The 15,768-nt window shown below is 32.9% G+C and overlaps 1 protein-coding gene across 1 annotated transcript in view; it reads right to left on the bottom strand.

Annotated features, from left to right (window-relative positions):
• Positions 1–12,553, bottom strand: part of LOC106478604 (microtubule-associated serine/threonine-protein kinase 3-like) — a 62,741-nt gene extending 50,188 nt beyond the window's left edge. Inside the window, exons 1-4 of the mRNA XM_022382224.1 lie at positions 12,224–12,553; positions 9,089–9,157; positions 4,781–4,809; positions 4,237–4,298 (exon numbers count right to left, since the gene is read on the bottom strand). Coding sequence (XP_022237932.1) covers positions 4,237–4,298; positions 4,781–4,809; positions 9,089–9,157; positions 12,224–12,442 — 379 coding nt within the window. The 5' untranslated portion in view covers positions 12,443–12,553. The remainder of the gene's footprint in view (positions 1–4,236; positions 4,299–4,780; positions 4,810–9,088; positions 9,158–12,223) is intronic.
• Between the last annotated feature and the right edge of the window lie 3,215 nt (positions 12,554–15,768).

The following is a 15,768-nucleotide window of genomic DNA, read 5'->3' as shown; positions in this document are numbered from 1 at the left end:
TAGCGCAGATAACCCTCGTGTAGCTTTGTCGCGAAATTCCAAAAACAAACAAAGCGTTACAGTTGTTGTCTTTTTCTTTTCCAACTGACCTTTAAGCCACTGTAAATAACAGTACCATACGTATATTTTTTCCTCAGACGAACTTTATGGTTCATCAAAATATATTTGACATATATCATAATACAATCATGTGAAGATGTTATTTCGTAACGAGGCCTGGCGTTAATGGTTAACGTGCCTAATAACGAATTTGAGGATCTATAGTTTACATCCCGTTGCCTCAAAACAATTTAAACAAACGAACATTTCTTGGTCATTTTGAATACAGTAATCTGTGGTTACAGAAAAAAGGAGTTGCCAATTAACAAAAACACCGATGAAGATTCTCACTGAGAGCTGATTAGCAGTTTAATGCAAGCACCGACAGGCTGTATAGAGAAAGTTGCCCCAGAATTAGTTGTTTTATGAACCACTATGTTTCACATTTAGTTTTACAACAATTTCAGAAATTCTGGGACAACTTCCAAATCTGTTCTGATTTTATACAACATGTAATTAGGAAGACGAAACGTCCAGTTTACATCTCGTGAGTAATAAAGTACTACTTCCTGCATGAATGCGAAACTTGAAAATTATGAAAAATCAATAAAGTCATGAACACATCTATCTTTTATATTTTCTAAATATATATTTTCCAAAAATATTTCAACCTTTTTTTCTTTTTGAAAATATGCTTTACACATATATATCTAGAGTAAAGAAGATCAACTTACTCTAACATTGTGGACCTTGAGAGAGAAAAAAAGTAATTAAACTGGATCAGACTGCATCATTTTTTCTCTAAAATTTAAATTATTTAGGGTGGGCTCAACCCTAGAACACCTATAGAATCAGCGCGAATGCCAAAGGAACTCACTATCCATGTGTACGTGACTGAGATACGAGCTTTTCTACTTTCTTTATCATATTATATGGCTGTACCTATCTCTGCATTGATGTTCCTTATTTCAAAACTCTGAAGGTGGTAACCCTGTCATTAGGGAACCTGTAGTAAAAAAAAAATATATACCAAGCTGGGTACAATTTAAATCGTTTACAAACAACGGGTCCTAAGTAAAGTTTAGTCGCCCAGTTGTGAATAGCCACATGGAACAAAAGGATAAGGTTCTCTGTCGGTCGATAGAGCAAGTTAAGAATGTAATTTGTACATCTGTAAACTTCTACAAAAGGTTCAAACTTTCTTCTTAAATCAGTAAGTATGTTAGATATATTATTCTGTATTTAATAACTCACAATAAATATGTAAATATACATTGTTAATAGACCGTTTCTAAAGCACAAACCACCACATAATAAACTCATTTTCTTAACATTCCCAAAATACGTGAAGTTTCAAGTTGTCAATATTTGGATATTCACCATCTGTTCAGGTACATTACGTAGTTTTTTTTTGTGCACTAAATATTGTATCATAAATATTCTAACTAGTGTTTACTTAACTATACATTGTGCTGTTTTTGAGTATATCATATGTCGAAATATATTCTATAACTGTCCATAAGGATCACGTAGTTTATAAAAATTATGAAATTTTTGAAAATGTACTGAAATGCATATCGCAATCAGATAATTGTATCGTTTTGTTTATGGTTTCCAAAAAATAAGTTTGATTTATCTAATTACAAACCAAGATATTTTATTTTAATATCACTTTGTGAACTATCGACTCGTAAGTTTTTCATAGTTAAATCTGTATCAAAATATGATTTTTTGTTTACTGTGTATTTTCATATATTTTCTAACAATAAATATTTAAGTATAAACTACAGCATAACAAACGAAGCCCAACAATGCTAGTAAAACGTGTACGCTTAACAACATAGATCTTTGTTCAGCAACTCGATTAACTTTCTATTGAAGTTTATAATACGACTTCATAACAGTGTTTACATTTCACCACTTTACAAGAAATGCTTTATGAAGCTTATATTTTAATTGAATAAGATGTCCTACTACGTTCCTCTATGGTTTGAGAGGCGTCACTCAAACATTTCATAACATACATTTTACAACGTAATGCGATCACTTGATGAGGTTTTTTGAAACACTTCTATGACTGAGATCTTGGTTTGATAATGTTATGAAAGTCTGTGCCTCTTTTATTGGTCCTTTCATTCTATACACTGTAAGTAACTTAGTTGTCTAGAGAAAGAAAAAGATGATATTAATCAACTGAATATGACGGATTATAACTTTTGTCTAACGTCATGACCTTCCCTTGCAATAACTACCAAGTTTGATGATTTTATGTGGCTAACAAATTTATGGGCGTTTCGTTTGTTTTGTGTGAAAAGCAGAAGCTGATCAATCAGTAATTAGTAGGTAGTTTGTTTCATTGCTGTTTAAATTAATTTTTTTCCACTTCTGATTAATGGGAAGCCGAAGAAATGATGCAAAAGACACATCCCATAATTATAACACACAATCATCTGTTTGTAAGAAAAGAAAATATAAAAAGCGCATCAATAATTTGAGGAGTATTTCATTCAGTGAACATTATTTACCTATTCATATAACAGTAATTCTGAAACAACACAAACATTTTTAACCACTAGTTGATTCGTTTCTTATAGTTTTAATTAATTACCAAATCCTGGTTGCACCTGTTACTCGTACTTTCAAAGAGGATTATATTATAATAAGAGCTTGGTAAAACCAATTATGTCTTTTAATAAATTTTCAGTGCCGCTAACCTTGGAATTAAAAGAATATCTAAATACCGTCAGTCGTACTTTTGTTACGCCCCCTCCCCGGTTCGAGGGCTTATAACGCTAAAAATAGCTCATTACGCAGCTTTGTGCAAATAAACAAGTTTTCTTTGTAAGCTAACAGTGATGTTATTTTTATTGGTTACAAGGGATAAAAACAACGAGGGTACCCAGGGCAGAGCGGGTCATAAAAGCATTTTGTAGTTTGCTTGTTACTCACAATGAAGAATATTTATAAAAAATTGTGATTATTATTGTAGAATTTTAACAGATCTTCTGTTAGAAAATGTTACATTATTATAGTGAAGAGAGAATATTTTCCTAAGTTCTGCACTTGTTGGGATAATTCCATTTCACGGTTCACTATCCAGAGATGTCCTTGTGAATCTTTTCATAAGGTGTGTTGGAGAGCAGTTACTCAAAGTAATAAATAAGACGTTACGTAAGCAGAAGAAAATCACAGAAACTATGCCAATCAAACAATTAAAACATTCTTTAAACAAATATTCCAGAGATTTTCTCTGTCTCTACTTATTAGAGTCTATGTACTTATACACATTTTTTTATTGCTGTGTCTTGTATGTTTATATTTTTCGTAAATAATTATTGCTACATATATTAAAAATATTTATAATCTAACACGTGCACTGCCGAGAATAATAGTTACGTTTTGAATTTGTAATTGTTATTACTTGGGCCATTATATCAAATTTAATCATCCAAAGCTATCTTCATCTCATAATATAGTTAATGATAGTATTTGTTTTACAGAATTTTAGAGGATGATTTATCATTCATACAGAAACGTAAGCCCTACATAAAGCAGCATATCGTGGAGAATTGTTTAGTTAAGGATAATATTCGTAAGAACGCCGATTGGGGTGGAAATCTAGGACTAATAACGAAACTTTGTTCAAATAGAAGCCCCAGATGGCTCAGCAGTAAGTCTGTGGACTTATAACGCTAAAAATAGGGATTCGATATCCCCAGTGGGCAGAGTACAGGTAGCTCGCTGTGTAGCTTTGTGCTAAACAACAAATAAACTACATCAAAGAGGAGTAGCATCGAAAGGAAAAAAAACAACAACCAAAGAATATGTCTCATGCACATCTGGATGGTACATTTCCTTTGGTGTTATTCTTTGTTTTGTATATTTATGTCCACACGTATTCCTCTTCATCCATTCGACTTTACTACATACCGTCTTAACCTACAAAGCACGATAAGTAAAGTTTCGTTGAAGTCAAAATTTAAACTTTAACAATCTGATAATTAACATGACAGTACAATCGAATGGAACGTGCTTATATTTATTTCGTATTTAAAACGATGTTAAGTAGCTAAAAATCATGATTAATGAACGTTATATCTTATATATTGTTGGTAAAGGTGGCTCGTCACATGAATTTGGGTATGACAGGTAATTTTTGCAATCTTTAATTAAAAGCTTAACAAACTAAATACTTACAATGAGGGACGGGCGAATGACAACGGGCTAAAGTCGGTGACGTGCTAGCAGTCATGGGTTTTCTTGAAGTACAATGGCCGAGAAAAAAAGGAAAACAAATCTCTGTTACTCAAGACATGATTTATATGAAACGTGAGAGGATCATTTAGACTGAGTTACGAAACTTTCTAATTAGACAATAACTCAAAGTATAAATCGTTCAAATAATTAGTAATCAGTTGATTCTATATACCATGACATAACAATCTTGTTTTAATATACAACATAAAATTTTTATATATTAAAAGTAGTTTATTTTGATAACTTAGTTTATTCTGTAGTTAAAATTGATAATTATTTCTTGATCTTTCGTTGATGTCAAAGAGTATTTTATTAAAATAGAATTAATTTCACCTTAATTATACCTTATCGTTCTCTGTTCCTTTTTAATATTGTAGAAATTGAATTTGAAATGTAATATCTCATGGACAAACTTAATGAGTAACAAGAAATATGAAACTTCTAAATTTATTTAAACAGAATATGAAAGTGTTCGTTGACTCACCTTTCTCGTTTAGACATATTTAACTCTTTCTGTAAAAAAGAAGGTCTTTTTAGATTGGAATAATAAAGAAAACTTCTGTTTAAACAATACAATAGTTTGTTCATTACAATAATTAATTATCTACATGAAAACTACTGGCAGACTATCAGCGAATATATAAGTTTACATTTCTTTTTTCTTGTTGCAAACGTTTCTGTACTATTCCAGACTGTTATCCCATCTTGTCTTGTGAAAACGTAATTTTTCTCTGTATCCTTACAACGAATATTGTGCTGTAGTGAGTTGGATTTTCACTAAAAATACGCATTGTACAATATTACACTTTGAGCCTTTTTATAGTTTACTAAACGTCACAGTCCTTTCATTTGACAAGATAATAATGTTGTTATCAACAAAAACCTCTACCTAGCCGCCTTTGTCTGCACAGATAAACAGGTACTAATATTGCTATTGTTCTTTAAATAATACACATAACGCGAAACTTAATATTACAGAGCTAATATGAGTCGAACAGTTACATCCTGTTCTTGGTGACGTTTTAAATATCTTCTATAATCGTTTTTTTATATAACTTGTGCAGCCATGCAAAGCGTTTTTATCACTCTAAAAGCTCGGAAATAACTATCTTATATAAAAATCTGCTAGTTGGATGACATTTTAAGTTTTAAGTATTTTATAAACCATATTGCATTATTTTGCATTGTTTTGGTTATCTAACACGGTTTTTATTGTGCCTACTTTTTTTTTTTGCCTGCAATAAAGCAATGCCATTCAACGATGTAACATCTAACTGACAATCACAATAACTATTTTGCCTTTACGTTGTATGCATTGAATAATATAAGCTTGCAACGTCTGTAGTATCTCGTGAAGCTTATTTTATCTGCTATTGATACAAACGATATTCAAAACTAAGGTGTGATAAATCGGCAATTAGGTGGCCATTAACTATGTATAATTTTTTTGTCTGTTTGTTATTAAGCAAAAATCTACACAATGGACTACCTACTCTGCCCATCTCGCGTACCAAATCCAATTTTTAACCTTATAAGCCCTCAGACTTACCGCCGATCAACTAGGGGCTCTGTGTAGATACAATAATGCTAAAGTGCTCTATGAATATTAGCCTAATTAGTCCATCCATAACAGATCCATCGCTCTGGCCTTATCAAGTACGAGGCGTCAATCATGCACGAAGATAAGCCGAGTTACACCGTTAATTAACAGACTGCAAACTACTGAGTTTAGAGGACTTCCCCATCAAATAAAGTTTTAAAACTAAGGCTCAACGTAGCTACCTTTTATTTTAAGGAACAACACAACTATGATAACAAAACAGGTAATTCGGTTCGGTTTCTTTAGGATCACAGTATTGATCCATCCACTGCCAACTATTGGGCTACTCTTTTATCAATGAATAGTAGTATTGACCGTTACATAATAACATCCCTACGGCTGATAGGATAGGCGAAAGGATTCGCACTTGCAAATTGCGAGACAAGCACCTTAACCATCAAGACATGACAGGCCCCAGTATCACAATTAATACATTAAATAAAGAAACTGTCTCAATAGTTATCCTAACCTTATAAAAAAGGAGAAAATTGAACCTTCCAGACATTAGGTACATTGATGGTGTCACTTTCATTGAAGCTTTCAAGACCTTCATATGTTTATTAAAAAACTATTTACTACATATAAATTTAATGTAGTAGGAATTTACTACAAAAATATATTTAATACAATATTTCCCAAACTATTGAAAATTAGTAAGTACCGATAATTTTGTTATACATTAAAGAATTCCTGAGTTGAAGCTTGGATTTGTTCTTATTATGAACTTTCTTAATTTTCATTTCCAAGAAAGATAAAAACATTAACTATACATTATGAATATGGCGTCTCATTTTTATTCCTTTTACTAAATAACGAGTAACTACTAAACGGTAATCTAAGAGGAATAAGTACAATGAGTTTATAACCTCATTTGTTATCCCTCTCACTAAATATTGAGTAACTACTAAACGGTAATCTAAGAGGAATAAGCATAATGAGTTTATAACCTCATTTGTTATCCCTCTCACTAAATATCGAGTAACTACTAAACGGTAATCTAAGAGGAATAAGCACAATGAGTTTATAACCTCATTTGTTATCCCTCTCACTAAATATTGAGTAACTACTAAACGGTAATCTAAGAGGAATAAGCACAATGAGTTTATAACCTCATTTGTTATCCCTCTCACTAAATATTGAGTAACTACTAAACAGTAATCTAAGAGGAACCCAAGGAAACCATCAAATGAACAGTATTCAATTTCAATGAGAAACTGAACCCAAGGAAACCATCAAATGAACAGTATTCAATTTCAATGAGAAACTGAACCCAAGGAAACCATCAAATGAACAGTATTCAATTTCAATGAGAAACTGAACCCAAGGAAACCATCAAATGAACAGTACTCAATTTCAATGAGAAACTGAACCAAAGGAAATCATCAAATGAACAGTGTTTAATGTTAATGAGAAACTGAACCCAACGAAACCGTCAGATGAACAGTATTCAATGTTAATGAGAAACTGAAACCAAGAAAACCATCAGATGAACAGTGTTCAATGTTCATGAGAAACTGGACCGAAGAAAACCATCAGATGAACAGTATTCAATGTTAATGAGAAACTGGACCGAAGAAAACCATCAGATGAACAGTATTCAATGTTAATGAGAAATCGGACCGAAGAAAACCATCAGATGAACAGTGTTCAATGTTAATGAGAAACTGGACCGAAGAAAACCATCAGATGAACAGTATTCAATGTTAATGAGAAACTGGACCGAAGAAAACCATCAGATGAACAGTGTTCAATGTTAATGATAAACCGGACCGAAGAAAACCATCAGATGAACAGTATTCAATGTTAATGAGAAATTGAACCCATGGAAATCATCATATGAAAAAAAATTACGAATTAAGAATTAAAAAAATGAGCTAAGCACAAATTATAAATTTCATTTTACAAATATTATTTGTTTTCGGTAAAACATAAAAATACCTATGCTTAACGTTCAATTTCTAATCAGTGTATTTATTTTTACTATGCTTTTGCGAATAAAGAAAGTAAAATGGCGCTTCAAGTGCACTTAAAGTGTAGTAAAAATCATCCATAAACAAAGTTTAAGTGAAAATCTGTCACTGTCGCAGACCAGAAGTCAGTCTTCTCCCTTCAATTCGATACATTTATGTTGCGAAAAAACAGAAATACAGAATTCTTTTTTGTCTTTGAGTAATTTGTCCACAGTGTATTTTTTAAACGTTCTAAACCCAAGCAGTGTCCTTTAGAACAACAGGTAGTCAACGTACTCACAAAAAACCAGCATAAGCCCAAACGACTATTTTATTGTACCTAGGGACAGACGTGGCATAGAGGTTAGCGTGTCGGATGGTAACTGGCCAACAACAACCATCGCTTGTTCTTAGACTACTCTTGTTTGACCGAATAGTGGGACTTGATTGTTACGCTTATAGCGCATCCATGACTACAAAGTGCAGAACGTGATTTGACGAAACGGGCACGAAACCACGAATCCCCAGATTCATAGTCCGAGCATAGTATGTTATAAGAGTAACAATCAATCCCGCTAATCGGTTCAAAGGGTAGAACAAACGCTAGTGGCGGCGAACGCTACTGACAGGTTGCCCACCTTCTACTCAGTTCTTTAAAATTAGGGAAGGCTATAGTTGAAGTAGCTAGGGAATTTTACATGAACTCTAGAGGCCTCTGACCTTGCTGTTTAGCCTTATATGCGCATAAGGTGAGTTCATGTCTGTTTGTTTGTTTGTTTTGAATTTCGCGCAAAGCTACACGAGGGCTATCTGCGCTAGCCGTCCCTAATTTAGCAGTGTAAGACTAGAGGGAAGGCAGCTAGTCATAACCAACCACCGCCAACTCTTGGGCTACTCTTTTACCAACGAATAGTGGGATTGACCGTCACATTATAACGCCCCACGGCTGAAAGGGCGAGCATGTTTGGTGTGATGGGGATTCGAACCCGCGACCCGCAGATTGCGAGTCGAGTACCCTAACCACCTGGCCATGCCGAGAGTTCATGTCTAATAAACTAGTATCATGTACCCTTTCTTTTGTACAATACACCATACACACAAGCAAAAGGCTACACAATGGGCTATCTGTGCTGTGTTTACCACGGGTACCTTAGCCCCGTTTTTAGTGTTATAAGCCTTCAGACTTGCCACTGAGCATATACATATATAAATAATTAAAAGAATATTCAAGCTTCATCTGCACCTTGATTAGACTTTCAGCTAATCTTCCAATAAACTCATTGTTAGCGAGGTTCAAACCAGCTTTCAATCTCTGAAAAAAAAAACAGTTTAGACAATATTTTCATATTTTAAAATATATAATGCGTTTTCATAAGTGTATAAACTTTTATCAGAAATTACATGATCAATAAAAATGTTTTCAAATTCCTTTTTAATATTTCAATGTTCTATCAAATACTTTCTAAATAAACGTCAAAATAAGAAGTTGTAATATTTTTTTCTTTCCTGAGCTTTCAATATTCCACTTAAAACCTAAGATAAGCTGTTTTCACCATGTGGATATCAATCAGTAGCAGGAAACAATATCAAAGTTAGAATACTGTAGACCGAGTAAAAAAAAAAAAATAGTAATTAGAAGGCTCAGTACAATACTTGAACAGAAAATAAAGAATAAGTTTAAAAATCGTGAAGTTTTGTTGTTGTGACGTTTCAAGGTAACGGTCTTCATCAGATCGTAAAGCTTACAATCTAATGTGGTCTTCTCGAAGTGAAAAAATATTTAACACTTGGCGAGTTTGTTACCTACTTTGTATTATTTCTAGATCTTTGTCGACTATGCAGTTAACTATATTTACTTTTTACAATACTTGAACAATCAAGCTTAGCATAACGCTTAGGTCTATGATATTTTAAATATGCCTTTGAAGTGCCTGTAATTTATCTATAGCTCGTATGAAACTATGGTTGATTATGGAGTTAATAAACAATTTTCAAACAGTTTTTTTCTCTGTAGTTCAGTGTTTGGCTGGACTTCTGAATTAATGTCTAGCATTAATCTCGATGCATACGAAATTATTGGTGACATTCGGCATAACCGGACATATGGTTCCAGGAGTCGTTTTCAAATTGATTTCTTTGTTACTCGGATCCTTTGTTTCCAACAACAGCTGGATTCATTCATGGTGTTAGAAAAACAAGTAGGTTCAAGAAGTTTTGATAGAAATAAATAAAAACCCTGTAACCCGAGCGCTTTCGAAAGGTGGACTTTTCTTCTTCAGGAGTAAACATTCCCAGTTTGCCCCTGAAGAATAAAGGTCCACTATTCGAAACAGCTGGATTCAGTCAGTTATCTCTATTCTGTGGTACTAACAGTAAAACTAACATATTTCAACTTGAAATCATGTTGTATCATACATCTGACGCTTCAAGATATAAGTGTCACAACTGTTATTACGAGTTACCTAACTCAGGAGAATTTTCTATTTAATAAATCATTCTTGTTTGGTATATTTACTTCTGGTGTATTTAACATAAAATTCTAGATGTGCTTCAGTATTATCCAAAACAAGAAAATGGTTTGATTAGTGGATGTAATAACGACTAGAATATACCGCTTGGTAGAATTATTAATGTTCACACCACTGTTTTAACAGAGACACAGTTTTCGTCATTAGAACATACTCCAATCGAACGGAGAGAGAGAATTCGTTTGTTTTTCAGTCTTTGTTCCTAGTTTGAACTCAGCAAAATGGTTTAAAGTGGGAATTTTTTCTGTGACATTCTTCCTGGTTCTTATTGCAATACTTAGGTCCCCATTTATATACTTATAAAATGTTCTGACTTGCAGGTATATGCTAATAGTTCAGTTTTATGAGTAAAAATATTATTTGTAATTAACAAGGACTGCTAATAATTTACTTCTGTACTGCTTAGTGTCAATACCGTTTACCACAAACTACTTTACATCTTCACAAAGATTTGAACAACAACAACAGAAGTTCAAGTTTGAAACAAAAGAGACTAATGGTAAAACAGACTTCTTTCTATTGGTGTGGTTTGTATCAAGATCACTCAGGATTGCGTCATTTTGTCTGTGACGTCAAAAAAAACTGCTCAAGAAATATGCAGATGATGTCGTCGAGTTAATAGAGTTGATAAACATGCATTTTAATGTATTTATTGCTGAATGTTTGCTATTCTTTTATGATATGATTGGGAAAACTTCTTAAGTTTCTTTCAATAATTTTACACCAAAGAAGAGCATAGCTGGTACAATATTACTAAAATCTAATAGAATATAAAAACTTTGATAATTTAGCTTTAAGAGCTATAAAAATAGTCTTGAAACAATAAAGATAGAATTAAAATACTCGATGACGTTATGACTAGTACATAATGATCAATGCATTAAATTCAGTTGCAATAAATAGAACATTGATAAAACACTTATAAATACCACAATAAATTCAGTGATAGTAAATACGATAGCAGTTAACATTAACTTTTGATCAAAACATGCTACCTACTTAGATCGAAACTAACATTCCACGTACTTGTGAGTATAGCTAATTAAATGTAGTTTTCTTACGTTCTTACTTATAAAGCTTAGAATACATAGTTTCATCAGTTGAGTACATTAGGTGTTAATGATATTTTCGACCGTAAATCCAATAATAACTCACGAGGTTCGGCCAACTTAGGAGATTTACTAACCTATATTCTAATCAATACTGTTAAAGAAAGTAACATCAAAGAAACAATAGAGTACATCTCTCTTACAGAACTTTTACTATAACGATTCTCGTGATAACATTAATAGATGTAGAGAGATATACGTATAGTTTATACATTTGTAACTGTAAACTACTTCTGAATATATTTTTTAAAATTTCGAGTTCAAGTAAAGAATGATAAACTAACAGGTACAGCTTCTTCGAATCATCCTTTTCCTTAGATTACCGTGAAGAAGTTGAATAATGATCATCGCCAGAATCAATGTAAGCCTTAATCTAAATCACTTAGTTGCTTTAGTAAGATAAGGATTATAGGAGGTATAAAAACGGATTAAATTATATAAACTGATAACGACCTACACCTATGAATAATCCGGACTTCAATTAACCTTGAAGGCGTTGAAAGGACGATTACATGAATTAGAAACAGATTAAGTGACATTAAAACAAAACTTTCAGATTCTTTGAATGATATCTATTCTATTTATCTTAATCCGTAAAGAGTAGTTTACAGGATATAAAATGGATCAACCTATAATAAACTAAGATGGCTAGAGTTAATCTACTCATCCTGATTTCTAAGAAAATGTCTAAATTATAATATAGTACAAAGGCAGTTTATGGATCGATTACAATCTACTTACCTTAACGTTAACTGGAGAAGAAAGGGTAAGCGGTAGAGCAAGTGTAAGGCGACGGCTTTTCACATTTTCTTCTCCTTCGCTCCGACGTATGTCATTCCATACAACTGAAGAAGCGCCTTCTCGTGACGTGGTCGTTTTATCTAAGTTACATGGGACTTTTATAACTTGGAGCTCTGGTTCACAGTGTGGAAAGTTCTTTAATTTGTCTGTCGTCGTCATGATATTTACCAACTGCCCTTGCTATCATCTTCAAAAGATATAACAAGCACTTCTTCTGTTTGGGAAATTGATATTACAGGAACAAACTGAGTGCAAGACTCAGTTTATGAACGGTGAATAAGATTTCTGCATTAATACATTAAACAACAAACTGAAGTTAGTATAAGTTATGTTGGAAGTATTTTTAAAACTTAAAAAAACTTAAAGCTAGCTATCTGTGCTCAAAGATTTCAACGAAAATAGTGAAACTAAACTATGAATCCAAAAGTTCATGGTTCATGATCTGTTGGGGCTGTGGGTACGTTATAGGTTTAATAGTGAAATCCCACAATTGGGTCAGACAAAAGTAGCCTAAGAGTTGGCGGTGGGTACTGTTGACTATCTGCCTTCCCCATAGCCTACCAATTCAAAATTAGGGACGACTATATGAACATGACTCTTATCAATCGTAATTAATCATAACTACAAATTTTAAGGATTACTCATTTTTCAGCATCGATATTTTCCTTCTTGTGTCTTTTCATGATGCTAGTAGCTACAGAAGGTCTGTCTGTGTTAGCCGTTCCTAATTTTGAACTGTTAGACTAGACTAGAGGGAAAACAGTTAGTCCCACTGTCAACTTTTAGGCTACTCTAATATACATCGAATAGTGGAATTTAATCGTCTCTCTTACAACGGGATGCTAACCGTGGACTTTCGGATTCGCACACCAGCACGCTAATGACTAGGCCACGCCCGGCCCAAAATAAAAATAATTGACAATTAAATTTTTATTTGCAAAAATGTATATTCCAATTATATTTTTCTTTGCGTTTTACACAATCTTTACAAAATTTCATTTGCTTTTTTTTTGTTCTCAGGAAATGAAAAATGTGTACAGCTCGCACCGAAAAAAAAAAATCGAGATTTGAAATATTATGACTAACAGCACGAAAAGTGCTGTTAAATTAAGCTTTATTATTATTATTACAAGGTTCACACTCCAGAATTTTATACACATCTGACATGGAATGTTTACATAGTGAAAGAGCTGATCTTTTTTTTCCCATTGGTTTACTTAAGCAAATGATAAAACGATTAATTACAGTTGAAATAATTTATATCGAAAAGCATTATTACATATATATCCACGTGTTCACAGGCCGCACTATCACTAGTATAAAATACAGAACCAAATTAACTGAAATACGCTGTGACAGAAGCTGGACTAACTTTTTAATTCTTTTTTATTACACTGCGTTTTACGTATTAAAATAGAGTAAAACCTATATATATATATATATATATATAATAAAGAGTTCACATTAGCATCAATCATTTTAAGTTCTTCGCTGTGTTTGATATTTATATGTGCTATAGAACGGCTTAAATACTGAGCAAAATATACTTTCATATACTAGCTGAACGTTTTGAGTTATATGATTTGCATTATTTGCTTTTTATGATATATCTTCATAAACTAGCTATGGCTCATCTATTTTATGTGAATAAATCACACCATTCTAAAAACACAATAACAAGAAACAATCATTTAAAGCACCTGCTTGTACATTTCTAACTGTTCCACTAGGTTGGTTTTGTGTCAACTGATGCACAACGAGAGAAAGGCTAGTTGTTTTGCTGCTTAACTCTAGGTCTGTAAGATATTGAAATATTAGCTTCTTGAAGACTTCGTTTTAAGATTATATCATTATTTTATCGTAGCATCCTTACATTTTCTGAGTAAACCCGTACATAATGCACTCTTGTTGAGGTTTTCCTTGTGTCATAATAATATGTTAAGCTCTGCCAAACATTCCCTCGGTGGTGTGAGTCATCAAAATGTGCATAGCTTGTGAAAAAGGGTTGAAAAACTTTCTAATTTATTTCCTATTATGGTTGCGTAGAAACATTTACATCCTCCCATTATTTCCTTTTTAAGCAGGTCTCGTATTCTGAATACGCGAGTTTTGTATTTTTACAGCATACCAGAAACGATACGAGTCAACAACTATTGGCATGTACATTGTACAGGTCTTGATAGTTATGCCATTAAGCTGGTACTTATACCCTTTCTGTTTGTTACACCTGAAGAAACAAGACGATGTGGGATTATAAAGCAGAAATCCTATTCTTGTTGATGCTAGAAAGATTAAAAAGATGAAACAAAAACCAAACGTGAAACATGTGAAAACCTCTACATTTAATATGATATGTTAAAACTACAACTACAAAAATATATAGAAAACTAGGAAAGTAAAAAGCTACCCAAATTTGGCACTTACTGTTACAATATAATAAACCTACTGATTCTGCACAGGTTAACTGAAATAAAATTGAAATACGCTGTCTTAGCTTTATTATTAGTGCTAGAAATCAAAATACGTACTTAGAAGGGTTAAAACTGATAGTAAAGCATACAAACACACACACACATATATACAAGTATACATATGTACAAGTCTATTAACACCATGGTTCTGTACAAGTCTACAATGCAAGCACAAGTCTATAGACACCATGGTTTCGTACAAGTCTATAGACACCATGGTTCCGTACAAGTCTATTGACACCATGGTTCCGTACAAGTCTATTGACACCATGGTTCCGTACAAGTCTATAGACACCATGGTTCCGTACTAGTCTATTAACACCATGGTTCTGTACAAGTCTACAATGCAAGCACAAGTCTATAGACACCATGGTTCCGTACAAGTCTACAATGACCACACACGCTCTGTACGCGCAGACTGAGTATTGTTTTGTTTGCTTTTGTGTAGTATTGATGTATTTAATATATTTAAACTAAACAGCGGTAGGAAAATATTGCTGTTTTTGAAAGACTAGTTCATCAGATTTTGGCGTAAGTAGTTCAGTGGCAAAGGAAAATGAAAACATTTAAATATGACAGAGGGCGTGATACTAGTTAAACAGTTATATTCCCTTATTTGTAATGATATTTAAATATCTTTATGTAGAGATATATAATTTTTGTTAAAATGAAAGTTATGGAGAATAGGAAATAAGAAATGCTGTGTGTCTCCAGAATGATGAAGTTGCACCGAGATTCAACCACGTTCTAGTTGAAGAATTGTAGGTGTGTTGTTTCTGTTAATAACACATTCTTAAAATTTATACAATTAATAATATGACCTTGACCTAGAAGCTGTGTAAATATAAGTATGAAGTATGTAGATTCTCTTAATAACACGACCTTGACCTTAAGGGTGATAAAACACAACCTTGACCACTTTAAGGGTGAGTAGGCTCTGTTTAAACAATATGAACTTTACACTCGAGGAAGCTACAAATCTCATAACAACGTTAATAAGGTAAATGAGGGTTA

Source organism: Limulus polyphemus, unplaced genomic scaffold, assembly GCF_000517525.1.
Source record: "Limulus polyphemus unplaced genomic scaffold, Limulus_polyphemus-2.1.2 Scaffold231, whole genome shotgun sequence".
Taxonomy (NCBI): Eukaryota; Metazoa; Arthropoda; class Merostomata; order Xiphosura; family Limulidae; genus Limulus; species Limulus polyphemus.
This window is presented reverse-complemented; position numbering and strand designations above follow the sequence as displayed.